The 15,350-nt window shown below is 40.9% G+C and overlaps 1 protein-coding gene across 15 annotated transcripts in view; it reads left to right on the plus strand.

Moving 5' to 3' along the window:
• The window catches only part of rap1gapa (RAP1 GTPase activating protein a), a 45,240-nt gene that overhangs the window by 16,232 nt on the left and 13,658 nt on the right, over positions 1-15,350 (plus strand). For 4 of the 15 annotated variants that reach the window (XM_077598745.1, XM_077598769.1, XM_077598755.1 and 1 more), the window contains 9 exons: positions 6,519-6,612; positions 10,338-10,373; positions 10,863-10,910; positions 11,162-11,200; positions 11,264-11,458; positions 13,047-13,150; positions 13,451-13,529; positions 13,613-13,666; positions 15,162-15,245. In XM_077598745.1, coding sequence (XP_077454871.1) covers positions 10,356-10,373; positions 10,863-10,910; positions 11,162-11,200; positions 11,264-11,458; positions 13,047-13,150; positions 13,451-13,529; positions 13,613-13,666; positions 15,162-15,245 — 621 coding nt within the window. In that variant the 5' untranslated portion in view covers positions 6,519-6,612; positions 10,338-10,355. Of the gene's footprint in view, positions 1-992; positions 1,228-1,269; positions 5,053-6,518; positions 6,613-8,641; positions 9,132-10,337; positions 10,374-10,862; positions 10,911-11,161; positions 11,201-11,263; positions 11,459-13,046; positions 13,151-13,450; positions 13,530-13,612; positions 13,667-15,161; positions 15,246-15,350 lie in introns of those variants that run through there. The other 11 variants (XM_077598761.1, XM_077598788.1, XM_077598722.1 and 8 more) reach the window with 10 other exon arrangements.

The following is a 15,350-nucleotide window of genomic DNA, read 5'->3' on the forward strand; positions in this document are numbered from 1 at the left end:
GGAAAAAGTAGCAGATTGTGTATTATCACAATATGTTGCCATTCCACATTAGCACTTGACAAGTCTTCGCAAGGATGCCCATATACAGAAATACACGTAATAAGTGTATATTTTGCATTCAGAAAAAAAAACTGTCAGGTTTGGATTTGTTTTCTAACAGGGAAATGTGTTTATCTGTCCCCGCAATTCTTTTAGAATTTCATTATTTATCTTTGCACCCATGCACACTCACACCCATACCTAGGGGCAATTTAGAGTGTCTAATCAGCCTACCATGCGTGTTTTTGGAATGTGGGAGGAAACTGGAGTACCCGGAGGAAACCCACTCAGGCCCGGGGAGAACATGCAAATTCCACATAACCTGGATTTGAACCCGGGACCCGAGAGCTGTGTGGCCGACGTGCTAACCACTTGTGTCACCGGGCGGTTTACATGTAAGATATTCTGTTTATATTTATAATTCCTTAGAAATTTAGCATGAAATCTGAGTTTGACACACATGACAAATTCACCCTAACCTGTTTGTGCTATAAAAACATTAACTTAAAATCTCAGCCACTCAAAGTTAAACATTCTCAGATTTTGATTAATGGAAAAAAAATGAATTGACTAATCCCTCATTCAAGAAATCCTTACTTATGTGCAGACCAACGTACATTGTTCATCCAAAGGAACATATTGTACGGATGAGAGAATAGGAAACATACATGATGTCTATTGACAGCCGCCCCCCCACCCGTCACGATTTTCGCTGCTGTGGTTGCCACAGCAACACCCAAGTTGACTGTCTGAGGCAACCCGCAGTCAGTTGAATAATCCCCAAATTAGTGGACACTCAGTGGCATTGTGACAGAGGGGAGCGGGCTTTCTCTTTTAGAGGGGTGTTAAGACTTGTGCTGGATGCTTGCGATGAGTGAGTGGAGAAGGAGCCATTGCATGGGAGAGACCATGTGGGATGACAGAGAGAGAGAGGCAGGGAGGGAGTTGGGGAGGGGGAAGAAGAGAGAAAGAGATAGGGGAGGAGATGCTGGACTCTGTCGGTGCCGTGCATCAGTCTGACGAGGCGAGGGAGGCCAGCAGGTGCACGTCCGAAGCGAGCAGTGGTTGGCGACACGACTTTGACACGCCGTCTGCAAGGGAGGGTAAGGATAAGGCAGGGGAGCTCCCGTCAAGACCCGGAGTGCGGGCAGGGAGACGTGGAGGAACAGTCAGCTTTCCGCAAAGCCAGTAAGTTTGGCCGCGGCGCTCGCCTCAGATGACGCGAGCGCCTGAGGACGCCACGCTGGGATTTCCTGGCGCCGCCGCATTGTGAGCCGCGCTGCTTACCAGCTGGCCCGGGTTATGTAATTTGTTGTGTTGTCGGGATGAAGCGGTCTGTGGCTTAGCGTTGACGGAGCCACAGGAGCTCGGTACTGTACGTGCTCGCTACGCAGGTGTGCAGACCGGGGTGCTGGGACTTGGCGTCCCTTACGTCGGATGTCTCGACTGGCTGGAAAGATGCAGATGCGGATCTTCCAAAATGCGTTATGTTGGCGTCACGGGTTCCATCCATAGGGCAATATTTTGGTTGCCTTGCCTCGCGCTCACAACATCAGGAACAGCTCTGCGTAATGGAGTGAAGTTTTGTGCTACTGGAGGATGCAATTTCCGTTTGAAGATGCTCACGCTGAACTGAAATGCGATGGATTCATTGAATTGGCATTTCTTTCTGAATTTGTTTAGAGCTGTGTATTTGCGGGAATTCAACGTTGTGCTCAGGGAATGTGGAAATTGGATCCCCAGATGTTCTTGTTACAGATTGTGTTGAAGCAAAGTGAGAGGCAGGGGTAGAGACCCATTTGCAGGAAGTACTTTGATAAGTACTTTTCAAATCAAAAGCCTTTATTGTCATCATACACAGCTGCGTATAATGAAATTGGTGGTGCTACTCTACAAAGTGCGTTTTCCCAGTAAAAAAAACATAAATAGTAATATAAAATTATAAAAAGTCACATCCTGGCAAGGTAAATTCTAAAATATTGCACAATCTAAGATATTGCACATTGTTATTGCACACCCTGAAGTTATTGCACAGAAAGGATTGTGTGTCGTGCTAACGCAAGTTCAGAGTCCTGATGGCTGTGGGAAAAAACTGTCCTTAAGTCTATTTGTCCGTGCTTTGTGAGACCTGTAGCGTCTGCCAGAGGGCAGCAGCTGGAACAGGTTGTAACCAGGGTGGTATTGGTCCCTGACAATGTTCCTGGCTCTGCTCAGGTAGCAAGGACTGGCAATGTCATCCAGTGAGGGCAGAGAGCAGCCGATGATCTTTTGGGCAGTGTTGATCACTCTCTGCATGGCCTTTCTGTCTGCTGCCGTGCTTCCAGCGTACCACACTGTAATGCAGTATGCCAGGATGCTCTCCACAGTGGCTCTATAGCAGGTTACCAGAAGCTTAGTGTCCAAGTTGTTCCTCCTGAGTACCCTCAGGAAATCGCTTCTGGGCCTTCTTCACCACTGCCGTGGCGTTGGTAGACCAGGAGAGCTTGTCCGTGACGTGGACCCCCAGGAATTTGAAGGACTGGACCCTGTCTACGCATCTACTCAATTTATGAGGAGTGGGGCCAGATCTGTGCTGCGTTTGCGAAGTCCGGGATTATTTCTTTAGTTTTCGTGGTGTTTAATGTGAGATTGTTCACCAAACACCACAAAGACAGTTTGTTGACATCATCTCTGTAAGCAGACTCATTCCCACCTGAGATGAGTCCGACCACAGTGGTGTCATCGGCAAATTTGATGATGGAGTTAGACTGGTGGGTCGGTGTACAGTCGTATGTGTACAGGGAGTACAGAAGAGGACTCGGTACACAGCCTTGAGGGGAGCCAGTGCTCAGTGTAATGGAGGAAGAGAGGTGGGGACCAAGTCTAACAGTTTGTGGTCGGTTGGTTAAGAAGTTCTTTATCCAGCAGCAGATGGAAGAGGATAGTCCAAGGTGGGAGAGTTTGTCAGCCAGAATGTCCGGTATTATAGTGTTGAAGGCTGAGCTATAGTCAATGCAAAGCATCCTCACGTAGTTCCCATGGTGCTCCAGGTGGCTCAGTACTGTGTGTAGAGCTACGGAGATGGCGTCCTCAGTGGACCTATTTGCTCTATAGGCAAACTGGTGAGGGTCAACTGAGGGAGGGATTGTATCCCTGATATTGGATTGGATAACTTTATTCATCCCGTATTCGGGAAATTTCATTGTGGCAATAGCACGAGGATGATTAGACAGAACAACAAACCAAAAGCACAAAGTACAATGCAAATCAAAGTAAATGGGAATCACCAAATCAAATCATTAAGACAGCAAAGCTGCGGGCGACCTACTTTTCAAAGCACTTCATGATCACAGGCGTAAGTGCAACAGGCCTATAATCATTCAGGCTGTCAATGGTTGGCTTTTTAGGGACAGGGATAATGGTGGCAGATTTCAGGCAGGATGGGATGATGGATTGTTTTATTACCGTGTGGCCAAAGAAAGTGTGGTGAAACTGTTTTTATTTGGAAAGTCTGACTTTTGAGAAGATGATGTAAGGGATAAATCAGAAAATTAATGAGTAACTGAATTGAAGGATCCATTTTATTCGGGAAAAAAATTCAGCTAGTTAAATAGTAATACATTTTTAAAAAGCCGTGAGTAAATAAAAAATATATAAATAAAACTGAATAAAATACAATTCTACTTAAAAATCAAAAGTAATTTAAAACTAATTCATCAAACGATGGGTTCCACCCACCCAGTTGAAATGGATTGCCGTCAATTGGAGTTTTCGGCATCAATTTCCCTCTTTTACTAAGACACAACGCATAGAGTTGGTCTGTAATTACCATACACAAATACGTATCATTTTGACACAACAATCTCTATATTACTCCAAGCATCACGCTGGAGCAAACTTTTTCTGCCAGCCCTTTCAGTCAAAATGCATTGGACATCTATTACCATTCATGTGTGTTTTTGAAGTCCATATTAGATACTCTTTGATTGGTATACGTGTACTTCTGCTTGCAGTGAATGTGTTAGTTATAGCTTGCCTTTGTGAAATTGACCTTACAGAACATTTGAGTGTTCATATCTTCTCTCAGCTCATAAGCACGACTCCCACTTGTTGTATAACAACAAGCTGCTGCTGCGTGTTTAAAGATTCATCTTCCTTAGTCACCTGTATTCTGGGGAGAAGCTTGTTTTATTTATATCTTCCGCAGAGACGCTGATGTGAGGACGCAGTTTACACTTGTCGTCATTTGTTTGGTGGGTCGTCCTTTATGGCTCAGTGATTGATTGAATTTGACTAGGTGCGCACAGGGTTTAGTGGCAGCCGCTCGGGTTCACGTGAACAGTAATTAAAATTGCCACCGAGCGTGACCTAAACAACGAAATGTTTGGAGTTCCACGCCGATCGACCGGCAGCTCTGCGTGTTTGACATGGACTGAATCAATGGAAATAATTGAAAGCTCACTGTGCAAACTGCGCTGTTGTCAGTGAAGCACGGCATGGGTATTGAATGATGGTTCTGTAGGGACAGAGCCATCATGGTCGAAACTGAAAGTAGAGCAAAAGATGCATGACAACGGCATCGCTCAATTGTGACAGGAAAATGTGTGACTTTCACAAGTTGGAGATTATCAGAGAGAAACCTGGCGTTCCGCTCGCATTCGTATCTAATGGGAATCACATTATTTAGAGCGTGCAATGAATAAGTCATGGGTTAAATTTATGAATGCAATGCATCATCCTCCACGCTGTGAAAGGAAGAGAAGAGGAAGATGCAAAGCAAATTTTATTCATGAAAGAATTGCATGTTCGCCATCATCCATCTTTTGCATGATTGACTTGGAATGGTGGATGCTGTTTTTGAGGGGTGTGTAATGAAGCGATCTATCAGTGACCATTGTAGGAAGGATGCAGGGCCAATTTTTGCTATGGCAGTGTGGGCGACCGCCTAGGGGGCAATCTATTTCAGGGTGCATGAGAGCCCTCCAAGATCGGGGAAGAGTTTTGCAGAGGATGAATTGCCACACCCCAGCACAAGTAAAGTCTCACTGCATCGTGCCTAAAATGGAGCAATATTTTTTTTTCTTTCTGCAACAAATGTGCTGTTTAATTGCACCGCAGAAAGCCAGAAATGTCAAGGTTTGGGTTCTATCCGATCATCCAGAACACAAAATAATGCCAAGTGCATAAAGGACAAAAGACTAATCTAAAACATCGGCTACAGTATTTATTCATACTGAACTTCATATGGCTGGACGGCCCGGTGGAGCGAATGGTTAGCACGTCGGCCTCACAGCTCTGGGGTCCTGGGTTCAAATCCAGGTCGCGTCCAACTGTGTGGAGTTTGCATGTTCTCCCCGGGCCTGCGTGGGTTTCCTCCGGGTACTCCGGTTTCCTCCCACATTCCAAAAACATGCATGGTAGGCTGATTGGACACTATAAATCGCCCCTAGGTATGAGTGTGAGTGTACATGGTTGTCCATCACCTTGTGCCCTGCGATCGGCTGGCCACCCATTCAGGGTGTCCCTCGCCTCTGGCCCAGAGTCATCTGGGATAGGCTCCAGCACCCCCCGCAACCCTAATGAGGATAAAGTGGTTCAGAAAATGAGATGAGATAAGAATAAACTTCATATGATTATACTAAAACACACACCAAAAATTAGATAGTCTACAAAAATATTCTTTCATTTTCTGTAACGCTCATCCTCACAAGGGTCGTGGTGGGGGGGTTAGGGTTAGAGTGCTATAACCTATCCCAGCTGATTTCAGACACCAGGCTGGGGACACCCTGAATTGGTAGCCAACCAATTACAGGGCACAAGGAGACAATGTAGAGCAAGGGTGTCAGACTCTGGTTGGTTTGCGGGCCGCGTTAACGTCAACTCGATTTCATGCAGGCTGGACCATTTTAGATATAATATTTAGATTTTTTTGTATAAATGGCTTAAAAGAACTGGATTAAAATCCCTGAATATTCAGTTTTTTATAGATCTAAAAAATGTTCATTTTAGCTCTTTTTTATATATTTTTAGATTTTACAAAATGATTTTTGAACTGAAAACACAGAAAAAAAAATAAACAATTACAACTATTGATTTAAAAGGGGGAAAATCAGGACATTTAATATACATCTATACTCTTCATTTTAAACAGAAAAGTCTAAAACAGAAAGTTGGCACTCATGATTTACTTTCCCGGGCCAAACAAAATGATGCGGTGGGCCAGCTTTGGCCCCCGGGCCACCACTTTGACACATGTGATGTAGAGTATTCAACCTGGCTACCGTGTGTGCTTTTGGAATGTAGGAGGAAACCAGAGTACCCGAAAATTATGTTATTTTTTAATGTTTTCTTCTTCCAGTTGTTGTATTCCCCTCTGTCTCTTCGTGCAAGAAAACAAAAAAAAAGTCCTTATATAAGACAGAACAATGTATTCTAAGTGAATGCCAAATGTAGCTTCCTTTGCTGACCGACTGTTCTTTTGTGTCTCATCTTCACGGTAGGAAACACGATGGGAGTGAGCCCAGAATTTGCGCCTCGCTAGATCCACCGCTAGACCAGCCAAAGCCCCCGTGCAACACCGTGCTGACCCAAAAGGTAGGTGGCCATTCCATCCAAATAATTCATTTCATAGACATTGGGTCCTTGAGATATGAGTGTATCTTTAAAAATTCAGTTCAATGAACGCAAATGAAATACTACCAGTCTGACACGACAGCAAAGTTGTCCAAATCTTGCCCTTTCAAATCAGATTATCTGTCAAAAGAGAACTGGTTCCAAATTCTCTTTTTAATCCCGCTAGCTTCCCGGCACCCTCCTCAGTGCACTTCACTCGCGTAAGCCCTTTTCCAAAGTTGGAGGGACCTTATGAAATCATTCCAAGGCAAATGAGCTCGCTTCTTTTCACTCTCGGTGTTCCTGAAATATCCCCGGCGCGTCTCCCACGCCAGTCACTGCTTATTAAAGATAAGGTGTTCCGTCTGGCAGCAGAACCATCAGGAAATGGAGCTGATAGCAAGTGTGACGCTTGAAATAATAAACAGAATGGCGTGACAAAATGATATTTGTGTATGGTAATTATTGGCCTAGTATCAGCTTATCCAAAATGTGTGTTGTGGTTGTTAGTAAAGGAGAGATATTGGTATTAAAAACACCTGTTGACGTCAGGAGAAGGTTATGTGACATTACAAAACAAACTTACAAAATTATTATTATTAAATTGTCCACATAGCACACATAGATTCCTTTTTTGGTTTCTGATTTTTAAGTGCAGGGCTTATAGTAAAACCACTATTGCAGTGCCATACTTTTTTCGCAAACATCTATTTTGATTGTATTGTAACTTAATTTTTGTGTATCTATAGAATATCTATACTTTAAAAAACTTTAATATTGCTTTTTCTGATTTTGATGGGTTTCCTCATCATAACTTTGAGGATTTTAGGTGATAAAATGTTGTTTTAATTTTGTAACCTTGACTTTTTGCTTATTGTATTTTGACCTTATTCTCATAAATTCCAAATGTGTTGCAAATTTAGTTTTTTACTCCTGTGAATTTGTGTTCCCTTTGGTATCGCAGCTTCACTCATGTATTTTTAATATAATTCTCATAACTTTCATTCATACGTTAATTTCTTTTTCGTCATGATATAACAGTATTACATTTCAACAGACTTCTGGACTGCGATGGTAGGATGTTGCTAAACATTGCAATTTTTTTGTAGGTTTCTCTCAATATTGTGTGTTTTTCACGTTTAATAATGCTTTGATGTGAGTTGCCAATTTTGCCCCTATTGCTAATATTCAATACTAATAATGGTGTAGTCAATGAAGTACTGAAACGTTTGCTGTTAAAAAAAATAACAAATGCGCACTGAATATTCATCAGTAAATGATATGCATTGACTGAAACGTCCCTTTAATCAGATCCTGCAGCAAACCAGGCCAATCTGCAATTAACCTCAGCAGGTTTTACGGTTGTTCTACAAAGGCCTTGTTACACGCAATTCCTGCTGATAAACTCATTAAAAGTGAGCATGTCAAAACGAATTGAAAGGGGTAAAAAAAGGTCAATTAGCGTGTTGACCAAGACGATTGTCTCTTCAGTTGTGCTGGGATGGAGTTATCCCAAATAAACGCAGCCATTTTTTAAGACTCATTGGCCATCACTGACTGCAATAGATGTCCATTCGATATGGATTGGGAGGGTCGGACAGTAAATATTCGTGTTCAACTTCCAATTAAAGTGGAGTAGATGTCTAACGTCGTCACAGTGATGAAGGGTTTAAAGTACTCTAGCTACAAGCCACTAATTGTATTGAGATTTGGAAAAAAGCAGGCATGAGTGCATTGGTTTTCTTTTGGTGGATGGATAATGTCGTTTGGTGGCGTTGTCCAACCGCAATGGCACTGTATGCCCAATCCAATTGAAGTTGGAGGGTTGGCAGTGCGTGATCATATTGCAGTGTTGTGGATGGTATTAGAAACTAATCCATTTTAACTGTGGGGGGTGCAATCCAAGTTAAAATGGTAATGAATGTTTTCCGTCATAATGAAATGAAGATAAACTTTCAGAGTAGATTTTAGTAAATCCTTGTAAAACTAACAATTAACTGTTTACAGTTTGAGTTATCATTCAGTAAGTGTGACTCCTTTACCTTTTTTAGTCACCCAACTTCTGGTGTCAGTTGGTGCGCAGGTGCAATCTAATGTCCTGTTGGTTGTCATAATATTCAATTGTGACACATTAAGTCCCTACCTGAATATTTACATTAGTGGTTGGTTGGAGTTCTCAATGTTTAAACAGGAAGTAATGGCTTTACCTGAGTAGGTGATCGTATCAGTTTTATGAAGAAAGAAGCTCCACCTCTAGAGTTGAAGTAGGAAGGAGCTGCTGACTTGAGTCAGTTGGGAGTCAGCAGCTCAGATGAGGTACCATCGGCATTTTGGAGCTTTTTTGAGTGCGGATCTAGTCAAATCACACGCGTCGACGGATGCGCTGAGTCTCAGTCTGGCAAAAATTCACTGACTGCGTGCGTGCTTCTTCAAGAATGGCTAAAACTCCCAGCATCTCATCTGCAATGGTGACTCGGGCTCACTGGAGCAAACCCAGACATGTAAGTCCGTTTATAAAACCTACAGTTGGAATTCAGTAAGGCAGGCTCGGCACAAACCGGAATTTGATTGGCTCGGGATAGTTGCTGATCTGGTCACAGGTCGCAGATGTTTACACGTGAAAGGCAGGTGTTTCTTTTTCGTGCAACATTCAGCGACTTGAGAAGGCGAAACCAAATGAGCAGCTTGCTTTACATTTTCGGACTTACTACGTTGCAGTCTGCCGATGAGGTGGATCTGTTATAGCTCTAATCTCAAACATGATTGGAGGTGACTTTTATTTACCTTCAGGGTTTGCGGCAGACAGTTATTTGCACATGGTGGAGGACTTTAGGTGTACTCGCACTGAAAGCGATCACACAATCGCTCTGTACACAAACGCTTTTACTAGCTAAACTCACCCCCCTTCACTCCATATGGACATATTAAGTGGTTCACGTTTGGAAAGTTTGGACAATTCAGGTAAATCTGAGAACAATATGAACTAAAGAATTGATTAATTCCAGATACCAAGTCTTTTGACATATGAATGTAGTATGGACGAATAAAACTAAGGCTTAAACCTGGACAATAAATCACTTTTATGAATTGTTTTTTATTGCGATGTTTAAAAAAATATTTTGTTGTTGTTTCTGCTCAAAATGAAATTATTGAGATTATTTCATGAGAGAGTTTGTAGAGATTTCTTTATTGTCACTATCAACATAGTCAACCACATTATTGTGAAAGTCAGTTTGGGAGGTCCACATGACAGCATTGCACTTAATCTGCAATAAAAATAGCAAGAAACATTCTAAATTACAAGCAAAACATTATTTTATGATAGACACATTACTAAATGTGTTGTAGTTTTTAATCAGTTCATTTAAGTTTCATTCATTTAAATAAGTAAAGAAAATTTGGGCTATAAGTGGACAAATTCAACTTGTGTTTTAAGGCACCTCTGACCAAGGTGCTGACATAATCTTTTGTTTATGATGTTTCAACTTTTTGAACCCACCCCCCTCTAGCCATTTTCTCAGCAGTTATTTTAATACATTTTGCCTGATAATCTAAAACACATATCGACCATCTCCCAAATGGCTCATCACTTCCATCAAGAAGCATCAGAGGGTCCCTCGATGGCAGTTTGATGACGGATTCTAATTGACCAATACATAACGTCAAAGAGTTTTAACAAGCCAAAACATTTCCTCTCCTCTTCCCAGACTGCAGATTTATTTGAAATGATTGAAAAGATGCAGGTAAGATGCGACACTGCTCTCCATTTTGGTTAATCATCCCTGCAACTAACAAGGCATCAGCAAGCCCCCCCTTTCTCCCCCTCCTAATCCCTCTTGAATTCTCTTTGTCCCGTGATAAATGACTATGCCTTAATAACAGTGTTAGGCACTCAACCGTACACTTTTTATCTGCGCTCACAAAGCCTCAGTTGATCTCCCAAGAATTCCGAGCGACGTTTGTCAGGATCAGACAATCTGGCTCGTGAAAAGTAAAGTTTCAATTCATGTCAGATGTTCTAACATTTTGCTCTGTAGCGTCCCAAACTGCTCTGCTTGCTTGCATTTATTTCCCTGACTTCTTTTTATTTTTATTTTTTTTATTCCACGACACACCCTTGGAAAAAGCCTTCTTGTCATTTCAATTCATTTCGGTTTAGTGACGCTTTCCAGTTTGAAGCGAATATGATAAATGACTGCGGCCCCTCTGTTTCGTTCTTTTTTGTGTGGCAGGGGAACAGGATGGATGAGCAGAGATGCACCTTTCCACCTCCGCTCAAGGTAGGACTCTCCATGGGCACAGCGGGATATTAATCACAGACCCAAAAGTAGCTCATCCTTTGCTTGCTATTCAATTCAAAGTGCATTTAAATCCCGGTCTCATTATTCACTCAGTTTTTCCAATTCATCAACCTTTGGTCTAAAGTGCAAGCATTATTAACCTACACGTTTACAAGCTTCTCAATAATAAGGAATAATGAATTCACTATTTATTCCTTTTTTTTTTAATGGTCACATAAACCGAAACAAAGACAGAGGAGGATTATATTCCGTACCCAAGCGTCCATGAGGTAGGTTGTTTCGTCACGTGCTACCTTATTAGTTTTATGCTAAAAGAAGTGTTTTGATGATAGGTGTTGGGAAGGCAAAGCCCCTTTCCTCTTATCCTTCTGCCACAATTTGGCGGTTACTGGATTGAGGGAACCAATCACGAGTTGAGTCAAAATGTGGACTCGTCAGAGGTGTTGCAGACTTTGTCCTCGGACGCTCGCACAAAGCTGGAATGTAACACGACAGCGACCCTCTATCGCAAACACTTCCTGGCCAAGGTTTGTCATTTTTCTAATCAATTTAACCTCTTCCAAAACAAAAATGGAGTTTCTTATTTTGTGTATTTGAAGTAACTGTCACACTGGCTTTGTGCTATAGCTGACAAGTTAGTCATATTTTGTAACATGTAATGCTATTTGTATTTTTAATGAAAAAAAAAGTGAAAATATAGCCTGATTTTTGTACCGTTCAGATTTTGTCTTTTGTTGTCCCCGTTTCAATTAATTTTCGCCCTAGTTTCCTTTCTGAGCTAAGAAAAATATTTGTAAACGCAACATATTATTCGTAGAAAATTAAGAAATCAGCAACGGATAACATTCGGAGCAAGAGACACAGCCAAAATTTTATGAGCTGAAGCTATTATTCATGTTTGCCATTCAATAATCTTCTGCAAAAATATGTCAAATGGCAAATCATTTTCAATCTTCTTCATTAGTCAATTACAAATACTGCCAAATCCTGCAGACTAGAAGAACTCACAATTAACCCATTGATGGTGATAAAAAAATTCAATTCACACAGACTGTAATTGGCAGCGATTATTTGAGATTATTCCAATTAAAATGAACTGGACATCTATTGCCATTTATGGCAGCCAATGAACAATGCAATCAAAAATGAGAATGGAAAAAAAAACTACCAACAAGTAGCATCTAAGTCAGGGGTAGGGAACCTATGGCTCGGGAGCCACATGTGGCTCTTTTGATGGGTGCATCTGGCTCTTTGCTAACCTGTGAGCTAAAATATGGAAATCGCTGGTGACCGAACTGAGATATAACATCTAGAACTGCTTTAATCTTCATTTTTTTGCAGTAGACTCTTCTGGAATGCATCCTCTCATTGATTAGCAAAAGTATAAGAATCTTTTAAAAAATATTCAGTTTTTTCCACTTTAAAAGTGGTGAAATTACAAAATAATATTGAAAAGGCACTCGTTTACATGTATGTATTTTGACTTTTAAATTCGTAGTATGGCTCACAAGGAATAACATTGGAAAATATGAATTGTTTGTGGCTCTCTTCGTCAAAAAGGTTCCCGACCCCTGATCTAAGTGATGGTGTTTTTAATCCACGTAGACCGAATATAAAAATATCCTTATTTTATATTCTTTAGCCGTGACAAAATGGACAAATACTACTTCAGTTCACATCCAGTAGATGTGAAGCCCTTATCTGTTCACACTCTGTTCCTGCAACTCAATGAAGAAAGATCATTTACGATATATAATTGTTTTAAGTTTGGAAAATAGTCACGAAATAAATGCACCCCATATCTGCAGGCACCGCGGGGCTAAATACTCATCAATATGTAAAAGCTTTATTCCGCCAGCAAATGAAGAAAATTACCCTCAGCGAGAATTCCACAATCAATTTCACTTTGTGCTCATTACAGCAATGTATTGGATAAGCAATTGTCTAGCAGCAAGTGGCCTCATTATTGTGCGATTTTCATCCCATTGTGAAGATACACCAATCCCCACCACCCGTTCTTGTCGGCGCGTAATATAGACAAATTGGACGTGGATGCGCATGATCCGAGTATGAATACTGTTTAATAATTGCCGTTCTCTTGCACTGTGCCCTCAGGAACACTTCAATTACTATTCAACGGACAGCGCCCTGGGACATCTGGTGTTCTCTCTAAAATATGACGTGATCGGTGACCAGGAGCATCTCCGGCTGATGCTTAGGTAATGCAAACTGGCTTGGCTTTCCGTGCTCGGAAGAGAAGAAATCCAGTCATTTGCCTAAAATGTTCAGCAGCGAAGCGAGTGCGTCCGCACAGCAGGGCGTTATCACAAAAGTCATAAAGCACGAGAGAGTGTCAACAGACAGTCGGGCAACAGATGGACTATTTAGGCCAGCGAGTGGGTGGAGGGAACGAGGGCGCTCAAGTTTTATAATGGATCCTCTCTCTGCCGTCTGATAGATTCGGGGAAATATTACGTCACTTTTCATTTCTGTGACGAATGTTCTCTTGACTTGATCAGGACCCGACAAAAAACCTACCACGATGTCATCCCCATCTCTTGCCTGACCGAGTTTCCTAATGTGGTCCAAATGGCCAAGGTGAGGCCAGTGTTAAAGGATGGAAGACTTTCACATGCCAAGTACAACACCATATCTGAATTGTCCTACTTATTTATCCCAAGCTTGTTTGTGAGGAAGTCAACGTGGATCGCTTCTTCCCGGTGCTTTATCCAAAAGTAAGTTCGGTCTTTCTGATTGCATCAAAAGGAAAATAAGTACCGTATATCAAATTGTGCTCCTCATCAAATTAACCTTAAACAGCATTTTTTCCCCTCTGGACAGTACTTATTTATGCTGCCAAATGTTGTGCTTTATTTAGTTGTATACATTTGTATTTTATTGTTAGATTTTTAAAAAGAAATTATATTTTTTATGGGATAACATTCATTTTAGATTCCTCGGCGGGTTCTACTGGCGTTGTCATGCCCGAGAACTGCTATTTCCCTGTTCTCAATCGCATCATGACCATGTTCGTATGACAGTGAAGCTTCAAACGGTAGCTAAGAAGCTCAAAACATTTACATTTTAGCAAACAAAAGAACGATAGCTGGAGCAAATTCAGATTTAAGAAAGAAAAGAAAAGAAAAAAAAACAAGTGAAACAAATGTCCACGAAAATAAGTGAACAAAAGACAATACAAACCATGAGTTGTGATTTGTAACAAATCATGATTTGTTTCATCTTAAACTCATTTGTTTTGTGAAATGTTGATTTGTTTCGGCTTTGATTAAATTAGTTTCTGAAATGTCTTTTGCACTTCTCAGATCCCGTAACTTAAATAAACGTCTTTTTCTGTTTGTCACTTTAAAAAATATACCCTTTTTAAATTGCTTATAGTTTAATAGCAGTAATGATTTGTATTTAAAAGGTTAGTTATAAGCGTAAAATAGCGTTACATCACTCACTGTACAAAAATTGTGATCAAATATCTCTTTCCATCTGTAAAAATATCAAAACACCCCAATATAATGTGTTTTACACACGTTGAGCATTTTCCTGGACATTATGTCCAGGAAAATGCTTAAATCAAAAATATTGGTGTCACGGTCCAGTATATTTATAGATTGAAGTGCATATAGTAAGTATATAGCGATGTCTACACCAATGTTGATATTGAGCTCTTTTTCATTAAATATTTTTTGACTGCCCTCTTGGAACATGCTATAATATAAGGGTGGGCAATATAGCAAAAGATCATATCACAACTTTAAAAAAACACACAATTTTATCATGATTTTAATTCTATATTGTTGTTTTTTAGACTAATTTGCACATTAGTGCCCATTCTCCTCATATAAAACATGGAAAATATATGAAAAGCACTAAAAGGAAGAAACATGTTAAGCCAAATACATTTTGCGAGCAAATTTAATTTAACATAAACTTACAAGGCAACAAACAACAACACATGACACTTTTGTAATGTAAACCCTAACGCACCATGTTAAAGTTGGGGTCGACCGAAAGCCAGATATGGCCCACGAACCGTACGTTCTTGATCTCCAGACAATTTAACACCACTGATTTAACTCAGTGTCACAAGCCCCACTTGTGATGACAACACAAGACTAGAAATTTTGTCTGTGAAAATTGAAGCGAGGTGTAAATTTCAGAATTCACATTTATTGTCTTTACGTTGTCTCTTGATGATTGAGGCTTGATTTTGTCCAGGCTTCGCGACTTATTGTCACCTTTGATGAGCATGTCATGAGCAACAACTTCAAGTTTGGAGTCGTTTATCAGAAATTGGGCCAGGTGAGACATTACTCCTTTAAAATGCACCAATTATGATTTTTTTTCAACCCTTACAGGCCCCTCCTTGAATTAATTGATGGCGTTAAGTTAGGTTAGGTTAGGTTA

This window comes from Stigmatopora argus, chromosome 1, assembly GCF_051989625.1.
Source record: "Stigmatopora argus isolate UIUO_Sarg chromosome 1, RoL_Sarg_1.0, whole genome shotgun sequence".
In the NCBI taxonomy this organism is placed as follows: domain Eukaryota; kingdom Metazoa; phylum Chordata; class Actinopteri; order Syngnathiformes; family Syngnathidae; genus Stigmatopora; species Stigmatopora argus.